This window comes from Sapajus apella, unplaced genomic scaffold, assembly GCF_009761245.1.
Source record: "Sapajus apella isolate SASKATOON/1434 unplaced genomic scaffold, GSC_monkey_1.0 scaffold66, whole genome shotgun sequence".
Classification (NCBI taxonomy): Eukaryota; Metazoa; Chordata; class Mammalia; order Primates; family Cebidae; genus Sapajus; species Sapajus apella.
Window position 1 is genome coordinate 6,420,846 of NW_022437006.1, and position 17,439 is coordinate 6,438,284.

Genomic DNA, 17,439 nt, shown 5'->3' on the forward strand with positions numbered 1-17,439 from the left:
GTTACTGTTACATAGGAATGCTTGTGATTTCTGCACATTGATTTTGTATCCTGAGACTTTGCTGAAGTTGCTTATCAGTTTAAGGAGATTTTGGGCTGAGACGGTGGGGTCTTCTAAATATACAGTCATGTCATCTGCAAATAGGGACAGTTTGACTTCCTTGTTTCCTAATGGAATGCCCTTTTTTTTCTTTTTTTTTTTTTTTTTTGCGTGATTGCACTGGCCAGAACTTCCAATACTACGCTGAATAGGAGTGGTGAGGGAGGGCACCCTTGGCTTGTGCTGGTTTTCAAAGGGAATGCTTCCAGTTTTTGCCTATTCAGTATGATATCGGCTATGGGTTTGTCATAAATAGCGTTTATTATTTTGAGATATGTTCCATCAATACCTAATTTATTTAGAGCTTTTAGAATGAAGGGATGTTGAATTTTGCCGAAGGTCTTCTCTGTGTCTATTGAGATAATTGTGTGTTTTGTCTTTGGTTCTGCTTATGTGATGGATTACATTTATTAATTTGCATATGTTGAACCAGGCTTACATCCCAGGGATGAAGCTGACTTGGTTGTGATGGGTAAGCTTCTTGATGTGCTGTTTGATTCGGTTTGCCAGTATTTTATTGAGTATTTTCGCATTGATGTTCATCATGGATATTGGCTTGAAATTTTCTTTTTCAGTTGTGTCTCTGCCGGGTTTTGGTATCAGGATGATGTTGGTCTCATAAAATGAGTTAGGGAGGAGTCCCTCTTTTTCCGTTGTTTGGAATAGTTTCAGATGGCATGGTACCAGCTCCTCTTTGTACCTCGGGTAGAATTTGGCTGTGAAACCATCTGATTCTGGACTTTTTGGAGTTTTCAGCCTTTTTACACTGGTTTCTTCCCATCTTTGTGAATTTCTCTTCCTTTGGTCTTTGAGGTTGGTGACCTTTGGAACAGGTCTCTGAGTGGACATCCTTTTGTTGATGTTGAAACTGTTTCTTTGTGTTTTTTAATTTTCCTTCTTACAGTCAGGCCCCACTGCTGCAACTCTACTGGAGTTTGCTGGAGATCCACCCCAGACCCTGCTTGCCTGGGAATCGCCAGTGGAGGCAGCAGAACAGCAAAGATTGCTGCCTGTTCCTTCCTCTGGTAGCTTCGTCCCAGAGGGGTACCCGCCAGATGCCAGCCATAGCTCTCCTGTATGAGGTGCCTGTCTGTTGGCCTCTACTGGGAGGTGTCTCCTAGTCAGGATACACAGGGGTCAGGGTATCCACTTGAGGAGGCTATCTGTCACTTATCAGAGCTCAGACACTGTATTGGGAAATCCACTGCTCTCTTCAGAGCTGCCAGGTAGGGATGTTTAGGTCTGCTGAAGCTATACCCACTACCATCCTTTTTCCCAGGTGCTCTGTCCCAGGAAGGTGGGGGCTTTATTAATAAGTACCTGATAGGCTGCTGCCTTTTTTCAGAGATGCCCTGCCTAGTGAGGACGTCTGGTGAGGCAGTCTGCCCAGTTTGAACTTCCCGGCAGCTTTGCTTACAGGTTGAAACCACCTGCTGGAGCCTCAGGAATGGCGGACGCCCCTCCCCACACCGGGCTCGAACGTCACAGGTCAAGCTCAGACTGCTGTGCTGGCTGCGAGAATTTCAAGCCAGGGGAAACTTAGCTTGTTGGTCTTCATGGGGGTGGGACCCGCTGAGCCAGACCACTTGGCTCCCTGGCTTCAGCTGCCGTTCCAGGGGAGTGAACCTGTCTCGTTGCCTTTCCAGGTGCCACTGGGGTATTAAAAAAAGTGGGGTGAACCTTCTGTCTTGCTGGCAGTCCAGGCGTCACTGGGGTATGAAAAAAACCTTCTGCCACTAGCTTGGCTTCTGCCCAAACAGCTGTCCAGTTTTGTACTAGAAACCCAGGGTCCTGGTGGTTGTGTAGGTACTGGAGGGAATCTCCTGGCCTGCAGGCTGTGAAGACTGTGGGAAAAGTGCAGTATCTGGGCCAGAGTGCAGGGAACAGTCCCAAATGACTTCCCTTGGTTAGGAGGGGGAGTTCCCTGGCCCCTTATGCTTCCTGGGTGAGGCAGTGCCCCAACTGCTTTGGCTTGTCCTCCTTAGGCTGCAGCCACCGTCCAACCAGTCCAATGAGATGAACCAGGTACCTCAGTTGGAAATGTGGAAATCACCTGCTTTCTGTGTTGCTCTTGCTGGGAGCTATGCACAGGAGCTGTTCCTGTTTGGCCATCTTTCCCAGGGTCCTTAGTTTTTTTTTTTTTTTCTTACAGTTTTTGTGGTAGGTTGGTCTTTTTCTTCTGTCTTTTCCATGCAAACATTTAGCTTTTTATTTATTTTTTGAGAGGGAGTCTTACTCTGTTGCCCAGGCTGGGGTGCAGTGGCACAATCTCGGCTCACTGCAACCTCCGCCTCCTGGGTTCAAGCAGTTCTTTCCCTCAGCCTCCCGTGTAGCTGGGAGTACAGGTGCCCACCACCAAGCCTGGCTAATTTTTGTATTTTTAGTAGACATGGGGTTCCACCATGTTGGCCAGGCTGGTCTTGAATTCCTGACCTCGTGATCCACCTGCTTTGGCCTCCCAAAGTGCTGGGATTATAGGTGTGAATCTCTGTGCCCGGCCACATTTAGCTTTTAATTCATCTGAACTTATCATGATATGTGTTATAATAAGAAAATTAATTGCTGTCATCCCCAAGTTGTCTCAGTTATATAAAATATCAAAGCTTAAGAGTCCGTGTATTTGTGTAAGGTTAAAAATGAGTTACTGATGATGAAAAGACTAAAACCTGAAACTGTAATATAGATACCTTTCATGTCAGAATTGCTGTGTCTAGAGAGGTTAGGAAAATGAAGCTCAGAGAGGTTAATTATGTTAAGGTCCAAAGGCCGTATATAAGTAGATTGAATTAATTGAATCCATATTTGCCCGTAAGAAGTAATCCGACATGTGGGACTCCAAGTAAATTGTGTTTCTCAAAGTTGCTTACTCACAGGACCCCCTTTTATGTTCTGTAGTAGAATGGGAAACACTAATATTTTGTGGATTTGTGTTTTGTGCAACATATTTTAAGAAAGGCTTTTCTTATTATAAAGTCAGATCTCTGGTAGACAACAAAATATGAACCAGCCAAAACATGTCTATCATTATTTAATTAATTTTGCTTTCCAAAATACAATCAAGCTTTTAAAGCACAAAAATTTTAAGATACTGGTAAGAGATAGGGTGGAAAAAACAACTCCATACCTTTCTTGATATTCTGTGAGAACTATGAAACGTAGGTAGCCTCTTTCTTTTTTAATAAATTGTACTTGAAAACTTTCAGGAACTACATAATTATTTATATTAGAGGTTGACAAATTACAACCCATATGCCAAATCTAATCAGCTGTCTCTTTTTGTAAATAAAATTATATTGGAACACAGCTATGCTTATTTTTTTATGTCTTGTCAGGTGGCCACTGTTGTGTGTCAGAGGAATGTGGAGAAGATGTGATAGAGACATTATAGCCACAGTGCCTAAAATATGTATTTGGCTTTTGAAAGAGCAAACTCTTTCTGACCCCTAGTTTAGTGAGCTGCTTTTCTGCCTACTTTACTTCATATGCTTTATCTGCATAAAGAACTCCTTCACTGAAGTTCTTGGCATTTCATCCACTGTAAAGTAAGTCCCCTGGGAAGTCAAGCTGAAGTCTTTTTCCAGAAGTTATATTATGTTTTGGTTTTAAACTCTTGCAGACATGCAAGATTCCATAGTTTTGCTTTCCTGAATGACATATAACTATAAGGCAGTTGTATTGTCATGCCTGGCTATTTCTTGCTGTAAACCTTTTACTGGTTTAATGAAAATTATACTAGGATAATAGGGTAAATAGACATAAGCTAACATCTTTTGAGTGCTATATGCCAGGCTCTGTTCTAAATTTGTTGTTTATTATTTGGTTTATTCCTCACATCACCTCTGAGGTAGGTGTTATTACTATTATCCCCACTTTATAGTTGAGGAAACTAAAGTGTAGGGAGATTAAATAACTTGGTCAAAGTCATCCAGTTCTTAAGGAATGGAATGAGATTTGAAACTTTTCCTCCAATTTTCTGGCCTCCTAATTCTTTGATTCTTGAGATGAGCTCTGGGCATATTTCTTCCTCCTCATTACTTTCTCCAAGTTTCTGTTTCCACGTCATCTTTGAACTTCCTCATTTACACCACCCAGTCTTACTGTGTTCTCTGATGAATTTCCAGGAGTCCATTCCTTCTTCCTTGATGATCATAATTTCTGGCTCACAATCTTCTCTATCCAGTCTGCCTCTGTATCCTGATTTAATGCCACCATTAACTCTAGTTCTTTCTTGTATTTTTCAACTTTATATATCCACAGGCATGGTCAGACCCTACTTTCTTTTTTTTTTTTTTTTTTTTTTTTGAGACGGAGTTTCACTCATGTTACCCAGGCTGGAGTGCAATGGGGCGATCTCGGCTCACCGCAACCTCCGCCTCCTGGGTTCAGGCAGTTCTCCTGCCTCAGCCTCCTGAGTAGCTGCGATTACAGGCACGCACCACCATGCCCAGCTAATTTTTTTTGTATTTTTAGTAGAGACAGGGTTTCACCATGTTGACCAGGATGGTCTCGATCTCTTGACCTCGTGATCCACCCGCCTGGGCCTCCCAAAGTGCTGGGATTACAGGCTTGAGCCACCGTGCCCGGCCGACCCTACTTTCATCACTGGGAATTGTTTTGCCTTTATCATGAACTCTGAATTTCTACATTTTGACTTCTGGACAGTTCACTTACAAACAGCTCTTACATGCTAGTGAAGCTCTTTAATTCAGTCCTTTTCAGCGTTTTGTTTGCATAGAAGTCACCTGGAAAGCCTTATCCAGAAGCCTGGGTCACACCCTCAGAGATTCTAGTTCAGCTGGTGAGGGTAGATGCCCATGAATTTGCATTTCTATCACCTATCCTGCAAATTTTGAGGCAAGTAGACTGGTCTATGGACTCATATTTTGAGAAGCATTACTCTAATTAATACTTTGCCCCAGAGGATCTGTAAAACTTTATAATCTGAAGCCTCCATTCACATTCTTTGCTTTTTTACTTTTTATTGATGACTTCTGTAATTACTGAGACAAAGGCCTTCTGATAATAACTCTGTTCTGTTTTCTCGAAATGAGAGTTTTTCTGTTTACCCTTTTCATCTTCTTCTACTTAGTCCCTTTGTTTTACTTTGTCCTGTTGACTTTTGGCTCCTTCTTTACTATTAACCTTTTTATGTCTTGGGTTATCAGTTTCCCCTTCTATAGTGAATTGGCTGTTTTCTGTCAGCCTTCAGCAATGGTCAAATAAGCCCCTTTGCTCAAAATACCGTTCCCTCCCATATTCCCACCTTCAACCTGTTTTGAAAGAAAAGTAATGGCTTAACTTCTTCACTAGCTATATCTTAAATTCTTGCAGTCTGCTTTGGTTTCCAAAATTTTACTAGATTCTTAGACTGACAGATCAAATGACACCTATGTTTTCGTTTGCTTGTTTGTTTTTTGAGCCAGGGTCTCACTCTGTTGCCTAAGCTCTAGTGCAGTCTCTGCCTTCTGGATTCAAGTGATTCTCCTGACTCAACCTCCCGAGTAGCTGGGACTATAGGCACGCACCGTCACACCTGGCTAATTTTTGTATTTTTAGTAGAGATGGGGTTTCACCTTGTTGGCCAGGCTAGTCTCAAATTCCTGCCGTCAAATGAAATGCCCCTCCTTGGCCTCCCAAAGTGCTGGGATTACAGGTGTGAGCCACCGTGCCCAGCCTGGTGTTTTTTGTTTAGTTTTTTTTTTTTTTTTTGAGACAGGGTCTTGTTCTGTCACACACACTGGAGTGCAGTGGCAGCAACATGGTTCATGGCAGCCTCTCCTGAGCTCAAGTGATCCTCCCACCTAAGCCCCCTGAATAGCTGAGACTACCAATGGGTGCCACCTTTCTCAGCTAGTTTTAAATTTTTTGTAAAGACAGGCTTCTCTATGTTGCCCATGCTGGTCCTGCACTCCTTGGCTCAAGCTTTCCTCCCACCTCTGCCTCCCAAAGTTCTCGGATTGAAAGCATGAGCCACTGTACCCGGCCAACTCCTAGGTCTTAAATATATAGTCCTCTCAGACTTGCAGTATGTGATACTATCCTTTCTCTTTCAAAAGTTTTCTACCTTTGCTTTTCACTCACTGCTTTTGTAAGGTCTCACTGTTCGAACTACTTCAGTTCTTGTTCATATAGTACTCTAATCTGTTAACTGCTTTTTCTTAAAGTTTGTGATGCTTTTCCCACCATCTAAATCTATGCTATCCATTATGGGAGCCACTAACTGCATGCACCTCTTCAGCACTTGAAATATAGCCAGGTCAAACTGAAATATTCTGTAAGCATAAAATACACACTGGATTTTTAATATTTAGGTTGAAAAAAAGAATTTAAAATAGCTTACTAAATTTTTTTAATGTCAATTACATGTTGGTAATACTGTAGATATAGTGGGTTAAGTAAAATGCTAAAATTAATTTGACCTGTTTCTCTTCACTTTAGATATGACTACTACTTCTGTAGCTTGACTATATTTCTATTAGATAATGTTGGTCTAAATCTCATCTTTCCTTAAGACCTGGGTCACTTTTCTCTCTACTTATAAAGTAACCTTCTGAATTATAGTACCAGCCTTCTTAAACATTTTGTCCTCACCCCCCTCACCCTGCCCGCCTTCCCAATATACTTAACTTCTTCAAAACAATAGTAATTCCCATAGTGCTGTTCATATAGTGGACACCATATATATATATATATCTCACACATATCTGAAAAAAATGGCTAATGTTACCACTTTAGGATACTTATGAAAATTGAAGCCTGTTGTGATGTTTTTGCTTAAATTGGTGGTCAGTAGGAGAGGCATTGATGTGAAGGGGAGAAGAGACATCATTCTACACTGAGCTATTAATATTTGACATTTAACATCCCCCAAGTGCATACAGCCACCCCAGGCCACTGATAGCTCTGAACTGTTGTGATTTTACTGCCATCTGGTGTCAGGATTAGGAAACTGTAGTTCAGCATTTTGTCTCTTCAGTAGAGGAAGGTAGACAATCTTTCCTCTGAATATGGACCTACTCTTCTCTGTCCCATAAGCAAGTTATCAGTAAGAGCTCATTTAATTTCAGTGTAGGAAACCTTTATTTTCCTTCTTAGGATACTCTTTCCTTGGCTTCTGTGATAAATGCTTTTTCCTTTCTAATGTTTCTCTGGCTATTCTCTCATTCTGTGACAGCCCATTTCTCTCTTCATAGTATAGTTACTTTAGCCTCACATTGTAGGCCTACTGTTCTTTTTTTCCTTTGATTTAATCTATACCATGGCTTTAAGTACTGCCTATTTACAGACAAATTTTTATTGATAGCCAAACATTTCCTCTGAGTTTCAGACTAGTATCTTTAGTTGCTTACCTAGATATTACACAAACATCTTAAATATAACATGCTCCCATCAACATGTGGATCTCCCACCTTTATCCTCATTTTTCAAATTTATTTTTCTCATTAATCTATCTTGCCAAAATTATGGTAATCAGCCTGGCATCCCTTGTCTTTCACACTTTATTAGTAAAACATTAACCATGTCCCCTTAAGTCTAGAAGGTATATTCTTGTACATGTAAAATTGGTGACCCCTCACCTGCTCTTGTCCCATCTAAGCTACCACTGTCTCTTGCCTAGACTAAGTTAGGTTCCTCGTTAGTCCCTCTACATCCATTCTTGGCTGCACTCACATGTTTTATGTGTATTTGTCTAATGTCAGCTTCTCTATTATCTTGAGAGTTCTGTGATGGCAGGAACTATGTACATTTGGTAAACCATTGGGTCCCAGAACCTCACACAATTTCTAAAACCTGTTTATTTAATACCCATATTACCACTCTGGGTAACCAGTGCTATTGGTATGAGCCTTGTAGTTTTAGTGACTAAACTAGTGCTGGAATTCCTTAATGCTCTATTTCAGTATTAGTGTTCTATATCAGGTCATTTACCATAAATGAATTTAAGCTATTTTCTGCTTTTTCCCAGGGAAACATACTTGTGTCTGAAGGGACAATATATTTGGGGTGTTCATCAGCTAGTGTTCAAATGAACTTTAGGACAACAGCCTACTTATATCCTATGGACTGCCAATCAATATGCTGAAATAATTTTGTAAGCATTTGAAATTCCATGCTATTGGTTTGTCTTGTAGCACTCTTCTATCTGAAATTTTAATATTTTTTAATGTTGAAGTACATTTATTAAATCATGGATTAAAACCTGTTTCACTCTTTTTTTTTTTTTTGAGATGAAATTTCGCTTTTGTTGCCCAGGCTGGAGTGCAATGCTGTAATATCGGCTCACTGCAACCTTTGCCTCCCAGGTTTAAGCAATTCTCCTGCCTCAGCCTCCCAAGTCACTGGGATTACAGGCATGTGCCACAACACCCAGCTGATTTTGTATTTTTGCTAGAGACGGGGTTTCTCCATGTTTGTCAGGCTGGTCTCGAACTCCTGACCTCAAGTGATCCGCCCGTCTTGGCCTCACAAAGTGCTGGGATTACAGGCTTGAGCCACCACACCCAGCCAAAATCTGTTTGACTCTTAGCTGTTCTTTTAATGGAGGCTCAGTTGATGATGGTTTTATTTAGTAATTATGATTTGCTTTGACATTTTAAAATGGTTTTGCTTTATAAGGCTTTACTACTAGGGCTTACTTGGTGCTTTTAGTTGATATTTCTCAAGAAATTTAATTTATAAAAGTAGACGTGATTTATAAAAAGTAGTTATTTAGTGATGGGCAACAATCTATGTACTGAGGATACAAACTCAGGAAGAATTTAATAGGCATATAGCAGGGTTTCTCAGTGTTGGAAATTATTCACATTTTGGACTGAAGAGTTTTTTTGGTGTGTAGTGTCGATGGGCGTGTCCTGGGCACTGTAGGAAATTAGCAGCATTCCTGTCCCTTACACATCAGTGGTACTCTCCTCCCTAGTTATGATAATCAAAAATACCTCTAGACAAAGCCAAATTGTCCTGGGGGTGGGTGGGCAAAATTGTATATCCCTTGAAAACTGGTAGTTTCTGTAAATAGAAGGGGATAACTGGCCATGAAGGGTCTTACTTGGGAAACCTTTGGCATTTCTAAGTGTTTTCAAGAATGCAGCAGCTGTGTGGTGTATCATTAATGGCAAATTGAAGTAGAAACTATATGACCGTATGTTTTTTACATTTTAGGATTTATGCTTGCCTGAAATAAAGTAACTTTTGCACTTAGCCACCAGGTTCTGTTCCAAACTGAAAAATGGTGCATTCTAAATCATATTTCACTGATACTGTTTCATTTTAACTGACTTCATCAGTTAGGTAGTGATGAGAAAAGAGAACCAAGAGTACAGTTTAAAGGTTGCTTAGAATCAGAGCTTTTGCCATTGTGTTTGTATATATAGGGTACAGAGTATGATTAACTCAGTTTATGTTTTTTTGTTTTTTTTCAAAGGGACATGAGAGATGGCTTTAGAAGAAAAAGTTTCTACTCCTCCCATTATGCAAGAGAGCGGTCTCCGCATAAAAGAGACAATGCTTTTTTCAGAGAATCACCTGGTGGCCGAAAGGATTCTCCACACAGCAGATCTGGCTCCAGTGTCAGTAGCAGAAGCTACTCTCCAGAAAGGAGCAAATCATACTCTTTCCATCAGTCTCAACATAGGAGTATGTATTTTAAGACTTCCTTTTTTCTCTCACAGCCTCCTCTGATGGGAATATACTTAGTCAGATTTCCTTATAGGTGTAAGGGATTTTTTTTTTTTAATTTTTTCTTTTGAAAAATTTCAAACTTAGAGAAAAGATGATAAGAATAGTATAACAAACACCATACACACACATTTTTTTCAGACTATTTGAAGTGGCATTCTGCATGACACGTCACCTTTTATTTTTTCAGCATGTAAAAGAGGTCTTTTTTTGGAGGTGGGGGGGAGATGGAATCTTGGTCTGTTGCCTAGGCTGGAGTGCAGTGGCATGATCTCAGCTCACTGCAACTTCCGCCTCCCAGGTTCAAGTGATTCTCCTGCCTCAGCCTCCTGAGTAGCTGGGATTGCAGGTGCACACCACCACGCCTGGCTAAGTTTTGTATTTTTAACAGAGATGGGGTTTCACCATGTTGGTCAGGCTGGTCTCTAACTCTTGACCTCAAGTGATCTGCCCGCCTTGGCCTCCTAAAGTGCTGGGATCACAGGCGTGAGCCACTGCCCCTGGCATAAAAGAGGTCTTTATAAATCATGCCCTGAAAGTCATACATTCTTCTGTTTTCTGGTAGTTCCTATGCCAGTCCAACCTCTTTATTCTTCTATTGGGTGATATCTATATATATTGGACATACATGTTTTCCATTAAAAATAACAGTGGTCTTCCCTAAATATATGGTATTGCTTTGTAAAATGTATTTTTATTTTATTTAATTTTGAGATGGAGTTTCACTCTTGTTGTCCAGGTTGGAGTGCAATGGTGCAATCTCAGCTGACTGCAACCTCCACCTCCTGAGTTCAAGTGATTCTCCTGCCTCAGCCTCTCAAATAGTTGGGACTACAGGCATGCACCATAATGCCTGGCAAATTTTTGTACTTTTAGTAGAGGCAGGGTTTTACCATGTTGGCCAGGCTGGTCTCGAACTCCTGACCTCAGGTGATTCACCCTTCTCAGCCTCCCAAAATGCTGAGATTACAGGCTTGAGCCACTGTGCCTGGCCAGCCTTATAAAACTTAGAGTGTGAACTTCTCTTACTCTTTTCCAACCTCCAGTTAAATTAATTTATATATTTTTAATTTGTCATGCTTGAACCTACGTGGCATTCTGTACAATCTTAGCATGTCATCCTGGTTGAGTTGCTTAGTATGTGTTAGAATAAATCAATGACATCACTACTTTTCTAGAGAAAGTATTCTTATTTTCTAGGCTTTGCAGCCTGCAGTGGAGCTCATTCACAAAACATTTCCTTGTGCCTTCTATGTGTGAGCACTCTGTTAATATTATACAATGATGTCCCTGTCACTAAGGAACTAGAAAATATGTGTATATTTCTCACCAGCTAATACCAACTTTATCAATATGTTAATATATATAAAATATAACTTTGATCCAATAATTGATATGCCATAAATGAGTTGACATGAGCATATCAAGGTGAAAAAAATTAATCCACACTCTGGGGATTGAAGAACATGTTATAAAGGAGATGGCATTGGGCTCATCCTTATTTCAGATTACCACTAGTACAGATGTGCCTTCTAGTCAGAAGGAATTATGAGCCAAGGTGCAGAAATCAGAAAAGTCCAGGATATTTCCTTTTCAATATCCTTCTCATTAACTGTCTTTTTTCAGATAATAAGAGTTTTAATTTAACAGCCTTTGCCTCTTGCATGGTGAAAGTGATGGAAAACCGTTTGGAATCATGAGATTGTCTTCCCTCGAAGTTGTTGCAAGATTCTTGAGTTTGGCAAAAATTTATTAATTGTCTACTATTAGCAGAGATAGATAGAGTAGGGCTTCCCAAAAACATACTTTTGGATACAGGTGTATGAATGATCATGCAAAAGATAAGAAGGTTATTTGAAATAAACATAGGCTGGGCATGGCAGCTCATGCCTGTAATCCTTGCACTTTGGGAAGCCAACCTGGAAGGATTACTTGAGCCCAGGAATTTGAGACCAGCCTAGGCAAACATAGTTAAGACCTCTTAGCTGGGCATGGTGATGCATGCCTGTATCCCAGCTACTCGGAAGTCTGAGGTAGGAGGATTGCTTGAGCCCAGGAGTTTGAGTCTGCAGTGAACTGTGATCACACCACTGCATTCTAGCTTGGGCAGCAGAATGAGACTGTCTCTAAAAATACATAAATAAGTAAATAAATAAAGTAAATATTTGATGTCTCTAAAATACATAAATATATGCCTGATTGTTCAAAATTTGCTTGGGATGGTTCTGGGTAACTGAAAGTTTTATTGTGGAGATTAATGTTAACTTATTTTTTCTTTTGCTTTCATATATCACCCACCCACCCATAAGAAGATAAACAATCTCTAAGCCAAGCTTGACCCCCGTCCTTCAGGCCACATGCAGCCCAGGATGGCTTTGAATGCAACCCAACACAAATTTTTTAACTTTCTTAAAACATGAGGGTCTTTTTGCAATTTTTTTTTTTTTTCTTTTTAAAGCTCACTGCTCTGTCACCCAGGCCGGAGTGCTGTGGTGAGCGATCTCAGCTCACTGCAACCTGTGCCTCCCAGTTCAAGCAATTTTCCTGCCTCAGTCTCCCTAGTAGCTGGGATTACAAGCATATACCACCACACCCAGCTAATTTTGTGTTTTAGTAGAGAGGAGGTTTCACCATGTTGGCCAAGCTGGTAACTCCTGACCTCAAGTAATCCATCTGCCTCGGCCTCCCAAAGTGCTGGGATTGCAGGCATGAGCCAGTGTACTCAGCCCTTAAGACCTTTTTTTTTGTATGTGTATGACTTAAATCCATATCCAAGAATGATTTTCATTAAAGAAGAAAATCTCTTTGGAAGCTGATTATAAAAACTTTTTGACAAAACATGAGTAAAGAAGCTTGAGATTCTTACTTGACAGCTTGTAATGAAGTTATTAAAGATGGTTATTGCTGAATTAGTCTTATTTTTATCCTCAAAACCAGAAATTTTTGGTGAGTACATCTTCTTTCTGTTGACCTGCTTTGGGCCTCTTGTGGCCAAAACTCTTAAGATCTTGAGATGAAATGTGGATGAGCCATAATGTCTTGGGGTCTCCAATATACTTCACTCATTCTTTGAGGGTTCATACCTTTAATATTTGGAGTGATTTAAAGTTGGTAGACTAAAATGGGGTAAATAGAATAAACAAGGCATATGACTTTGTTAATGCCTGTATGTTTCTTTCTTTCTTTTTAAAAAGTTATTTAGCTTTGAAAGTAAAGTTCTTTAATGAAGAAAAAGTTTGCTCTGGGAAAACACTCTTTTCAAGTATTCCTTAACTAATTGGGCTGGGCTATGAAAATTTTTTTCAATTTTCCTTTCCTGTTTTCAGAATAGTTACCTAAGATAGTCTTGCAAAAAGTTAATGGAGGTCTTATTTTAAACAATACATGGGAAAAGTAATTATTTTACCTATTTTGGATACCGCCTTTTGCTTTAAATCTAAATGTCACAAATACTACAACACCTGGCTTTTCTTCAAAAAAAGGACTGAGACGGAGGTTTCTTCACTTCCCAGTTAAGCTGGGATAAAGCGCCATGTGTTAAAATTAAGTTTTTCTAGTATAAAGTGAAATGTTGACAAAGACTTTAAATATTATTATAAGTAAAAATAACAGGTTAAAATAATTATGCCCTCATTTAAAAACAGGTAACAATTTTTTGCTTTTTGTTTATACTTCTAGAGTAATTTTTCCTATTTTAATGATCACTATTGGTTTGCCTATAGTGATTTTACTACATTTTAAAATTCGACTGCTTATTTCCCATTTTGTGCTTACATATATACACACACATTTAATGAAATCTGCTTAGCCTTTTGAGTTAATCTTATGGACCTTTATACTACTTCAAACTAATTATTCTTCTAAATCAAACTTGTTTTCATCCTGTACTTCACTTGTAAAAATATTCTTACTATAAGTGATTGGGCTGACCTGGTCATGCAGTATGATTCTTAGTTCCTCTTTGTTGTCCATGGTCACGTGCTAGCAGTGCAGATTGTCCTAGTTAACCTCATTTTTTTTTCTCCTCGTGTGTTTAACTTTCTTAGGTAAAATTGTTTTGTTAAATTTACCTCATATTTTTCACTTGAAGTTTATTTTTATTATGATTAAATATCTCCACAATTGTCAACTCTAATACTTGTTTTCTTTTTTCCCCTCTTTGAAATGATCCCATGTTTTCCTATCTTAAACTTTTGTCATTTACCTTAAGCTATAGCATTAAAGTGATGAAAAAAATCACAAAGTTCAGTCTCCCACATCCATTCTTTGTTAAAGTATTTTTATTTATTGTGATAAATTTACTAAATCGCAGTCCAGTCCTTCCACGTTTATGTAGCTCATTCTTTATAAAAGAATTGAAATCTTTTTTAGCAACATCTTCTTAATACTAGTTATTCTTCTTAGAGCCATATATAAAGATATTTCTTCCTTTTATGTTGTAACCTGTTATATATTAGAGGAGTACTATCATATTCTTCATGATTTTTTTTTCCAGATTTAAATATATTTGGTTTATTTTACTGTTCCTTTTATTTGTCATGGTTTCCAGACCTTTTGCTTTCCTAATTTTCTGTTTCTTTTAAATTGTAACATCAGAAATGAATTTTTATTTTAGCAACCACATTTCATTACTGGATTGTAGGCGACTGAAACCAAAGCTATTTTCACATATAACGCCTTTAAATGAAATGCCTCTCAGGCTATACTTTTTCAGGTGCAATTGTATGTGTGTAGTTAATGCATTAAGGAAAAAAAAAAAAAAACTAGGAATGCTACATTTTATCTAATTAACTTTATAGAGTTGTCAAAATCTCATTTAGCAATTCTGTATATTAGCACCTGATAAGAACAGCTTGCGTTGTCTGCAAATTAAGTATGACTGATGTGTTTTGTATTAATTGTTAATAATTTATGTTGAGTAGCATAAGGCCAACTGTGGAAACCTCTGGAGATCTGTTAACCTGAACCTTGAATCAGCACTGTTTGTTTGCTATTCAACAATTGTGATCCCTTGTCTTTACTATTATCTTGTTTTCATTTCCACTTGAGTATCTCAAGCAAGACCCTGTAGGGTGTTGCTTGAAACTCTTAAGTTACAAAATATTTCTTCTATCAAAACAGTGACATAAAGATTACCTTGCTTTGTTGTTGTAAATCCACTGTGGCTCCTGGAGATGAAATTACCGCTCTGTTAATTCATTCTAAACATTTGCTAGGAATTAATCCCACATTACCAGTGATGCTCACATATTAATTAGGTTCTATGACATTTTGGTTGAAATTTAAAAATACTTTTACTTTGAAAGATTTACATGTTTATTTTCTTTGGCTTCTGTTTTTCTGTAGCTCTAACTTTGGGCCTAGGTTCCCTTATTTTCCTTGTATCAACAGCCATTATTAAGAATAATGGCTTTTTTTCTTTTTTTTTTTTTTTTGAGAATAGAAGGTATTTTTAAAAAATGCTGTTAGTCATTAGTGTTTAATTCTTTTTAAAAATCTTCTAAGAGAACTGAAAGTATTATAATTAAATGTACTGTTTTCAGACTTGTATATTTGGAAGATAGAGTTCATTTTTGAATGTCAATCTAACAGAAAAAGACGTATGTCTTAAGGCCTGTTAGCTATGAATAAACTTTGAAGTCCCCATGAATTTTTGATTTTAGCTGAAATTCTTATTTTTTTAAACTATTGTAGACTTATTGGTAATATAACTGACATTCTGATAAAATTTTGAAATTTAATTCTGCTTTTAGGTGAAGGCTTTTCTGTGCAGATTTGAAGAGGTAACAGGAATATAGAAATAAAGCCTTATCATCAGATCATGTATATTAGGCAACAGGAAGAGAGGATAAAATCATTCTCTTAGCAGCAAAATGTCCTAGCATTTCTTGATTCGAAGCCCACTATATTGCTTTCAATACTTACATCTTTTAATCAACAAAAATATATTGAACATAAATTGTTTGCCAAGCAGGACAGATTCAAACTCTGCCCTCTGAGTTTATGATTTAGTCAGGAAGACAAGTAATTAAATAGGAATAAACATTTTAGATGATACCTGAAGGGTTAGTAGAAGGTGAAGAATGCTAATGGAGAAGGTTTATGGGGATGAGTTATACCATGTGGAGTCCCTGAAGTATAATTGAATAGTTCCCTGAAACAATTTAGGCTGTCACTTGATCTTGACTATTAATGCACTGTTGAATTAGATTCTATAATATTTTCTTCTCGTTTGAGGATCCATTGTTTATTCATGAGAGCTTCGGCTATGAGTTTTCTAGCTAAATCTTAGGATTATAGCTATAGCTTTTCTGGCATCTTAATGATCAAGGTTCTAAAACAGAAATCAATTAATGCCATGTGTGTGGGCATTTTATTGTATCCCTGTTTTAGGACTTAGTATATTCTGTCAGTAGCAAACGTTCATAATGTGTGCAGATGATGTTTTCCTTATATGTTTAAAAATGAGCCCATGTAATTTTAGCTGATATGTTAAAGGAGAACTCTACTCAGAAGTGTACTTCCAAGTATTTAATAGTCAGTTGGCCTTTGCTTTAACTTGTTGCCACTCTGACCTGGAAGAAATGGATCTTGAGGGAAGCAGAGGTGATGCAATGCTTTCTCTTCCCCTCTACCTGTTTATTTTCTCTGTCATTTTTGATGTCTTTAACACGAGAACATTTTTCTTGTGTCTCTCCATTTTCTAATTCATATGTTCTTGAATAAATCAATAGATCTCTAGGAAACCATGTTCTTCCTAACCAAGAGTCGCAAATTCTCACATCTTCATCCATGATTCAGTAAAAGAATATTCTCATCTGTGTAGCCACATCTTCATTTATTTATATCTTAATTTCTCTTCAAATCTTCAGCTGTTAAAGAAGAGATGGATGTACTACCTGTGTTGGTGAAGGTTGTTTCTTGATGGGACTTGCACTCAAAAATTCCTGGTTTGTCCCTGTTTGCCAAGCACTGCACTGAGAATCTGATAGTTTGCAAGGCATAGGCCCTAACTTTATCATCTCTAAATGATCAAGCTTTTTTTTCCCCCTGCAGTGTCGTTTTTTTCCTACCTGGGTTGTCAGTAATGAATAGCATTTGTAGGATTGGATGAATCTGGTTAGATTTATCGTTTCTTTTAGCAGGAAAACACAGCAGCTACAAAGTGTATTTCTAAAAGATCCTGTTAGAGTTGCATTCTTCTGTTCCATTTTAGGAGTCACCAAATACTCTGAAACTTGCAGAACTTCCTGAGTGTGTTTTGGAATGTGCTTTTCTAACTTTTGATTTCACCTCAATGGGAAAAACATTATATGGAACCATTATTTGAAATTCCTTTTTATTTCCTTCCTTTCCATTTATTCTTTCACTCATCAATATATAGACAGGGATTTGATTTCTGTACTGCCACTTTCAGAATGTTTTTCTGATTTCTTTCCTCCATCCTAATTTGGAACTCATTTTCTTTGCAAGTCACAACAAAGGCAGGAATGTTTTCAGCCTTTTTACCTTGCTCTCAAGCAGGGAGGTAGTGTCTGCTTACAAAGATCATGTGTGAGATGAATTTGAGGTAATTGCTAAATAGCTAATTAGTAGCAGCCTGTTAGTTTAGAAGGTAGAACAATGACTGAAAAAGGCAGAATTTAATGACTTTTGTATTCATAA

General features: G+C 38.3%; 1 protein-coding gene across 31 annotated transcripts in view; it reads left to right on the forward strand.

Annotated features, from left to right (window-relative positions):
• Positions 1 to 17,439, forward strand: part of PPHLN1 (periphilin 1) — a 135,861-nt gene that overhangs the window by 49,568 nt on the left and 68,854 nt on the right. For 24 of the 31 annotated variants that reach the window (XR_004259976.1, XM_032248488.1, XM_032248482.1 and 21 more), the window contains one exon: positions 9,521 to 9,732. The exons of 6 other annotated variants lie outside the window; for them this stretch is intronic. Coding sequence is in view for 24 of the 25 variants with exons in the window: in XM_032248488.1 (XP_032104379.1) it covers positions 9,521 to 9,732 (212 nt within the window). In the remaining variant the exon portion in view is untranslated. Of the gene's footprint in view, positions 1 to 7,991; positions 8,192 to 9,520; positions 9,733 to 17,439 lie in introns of those variants that run through there. One more of the 31 variants, XM_032248495.1, reaches the window with a different exon arrangement.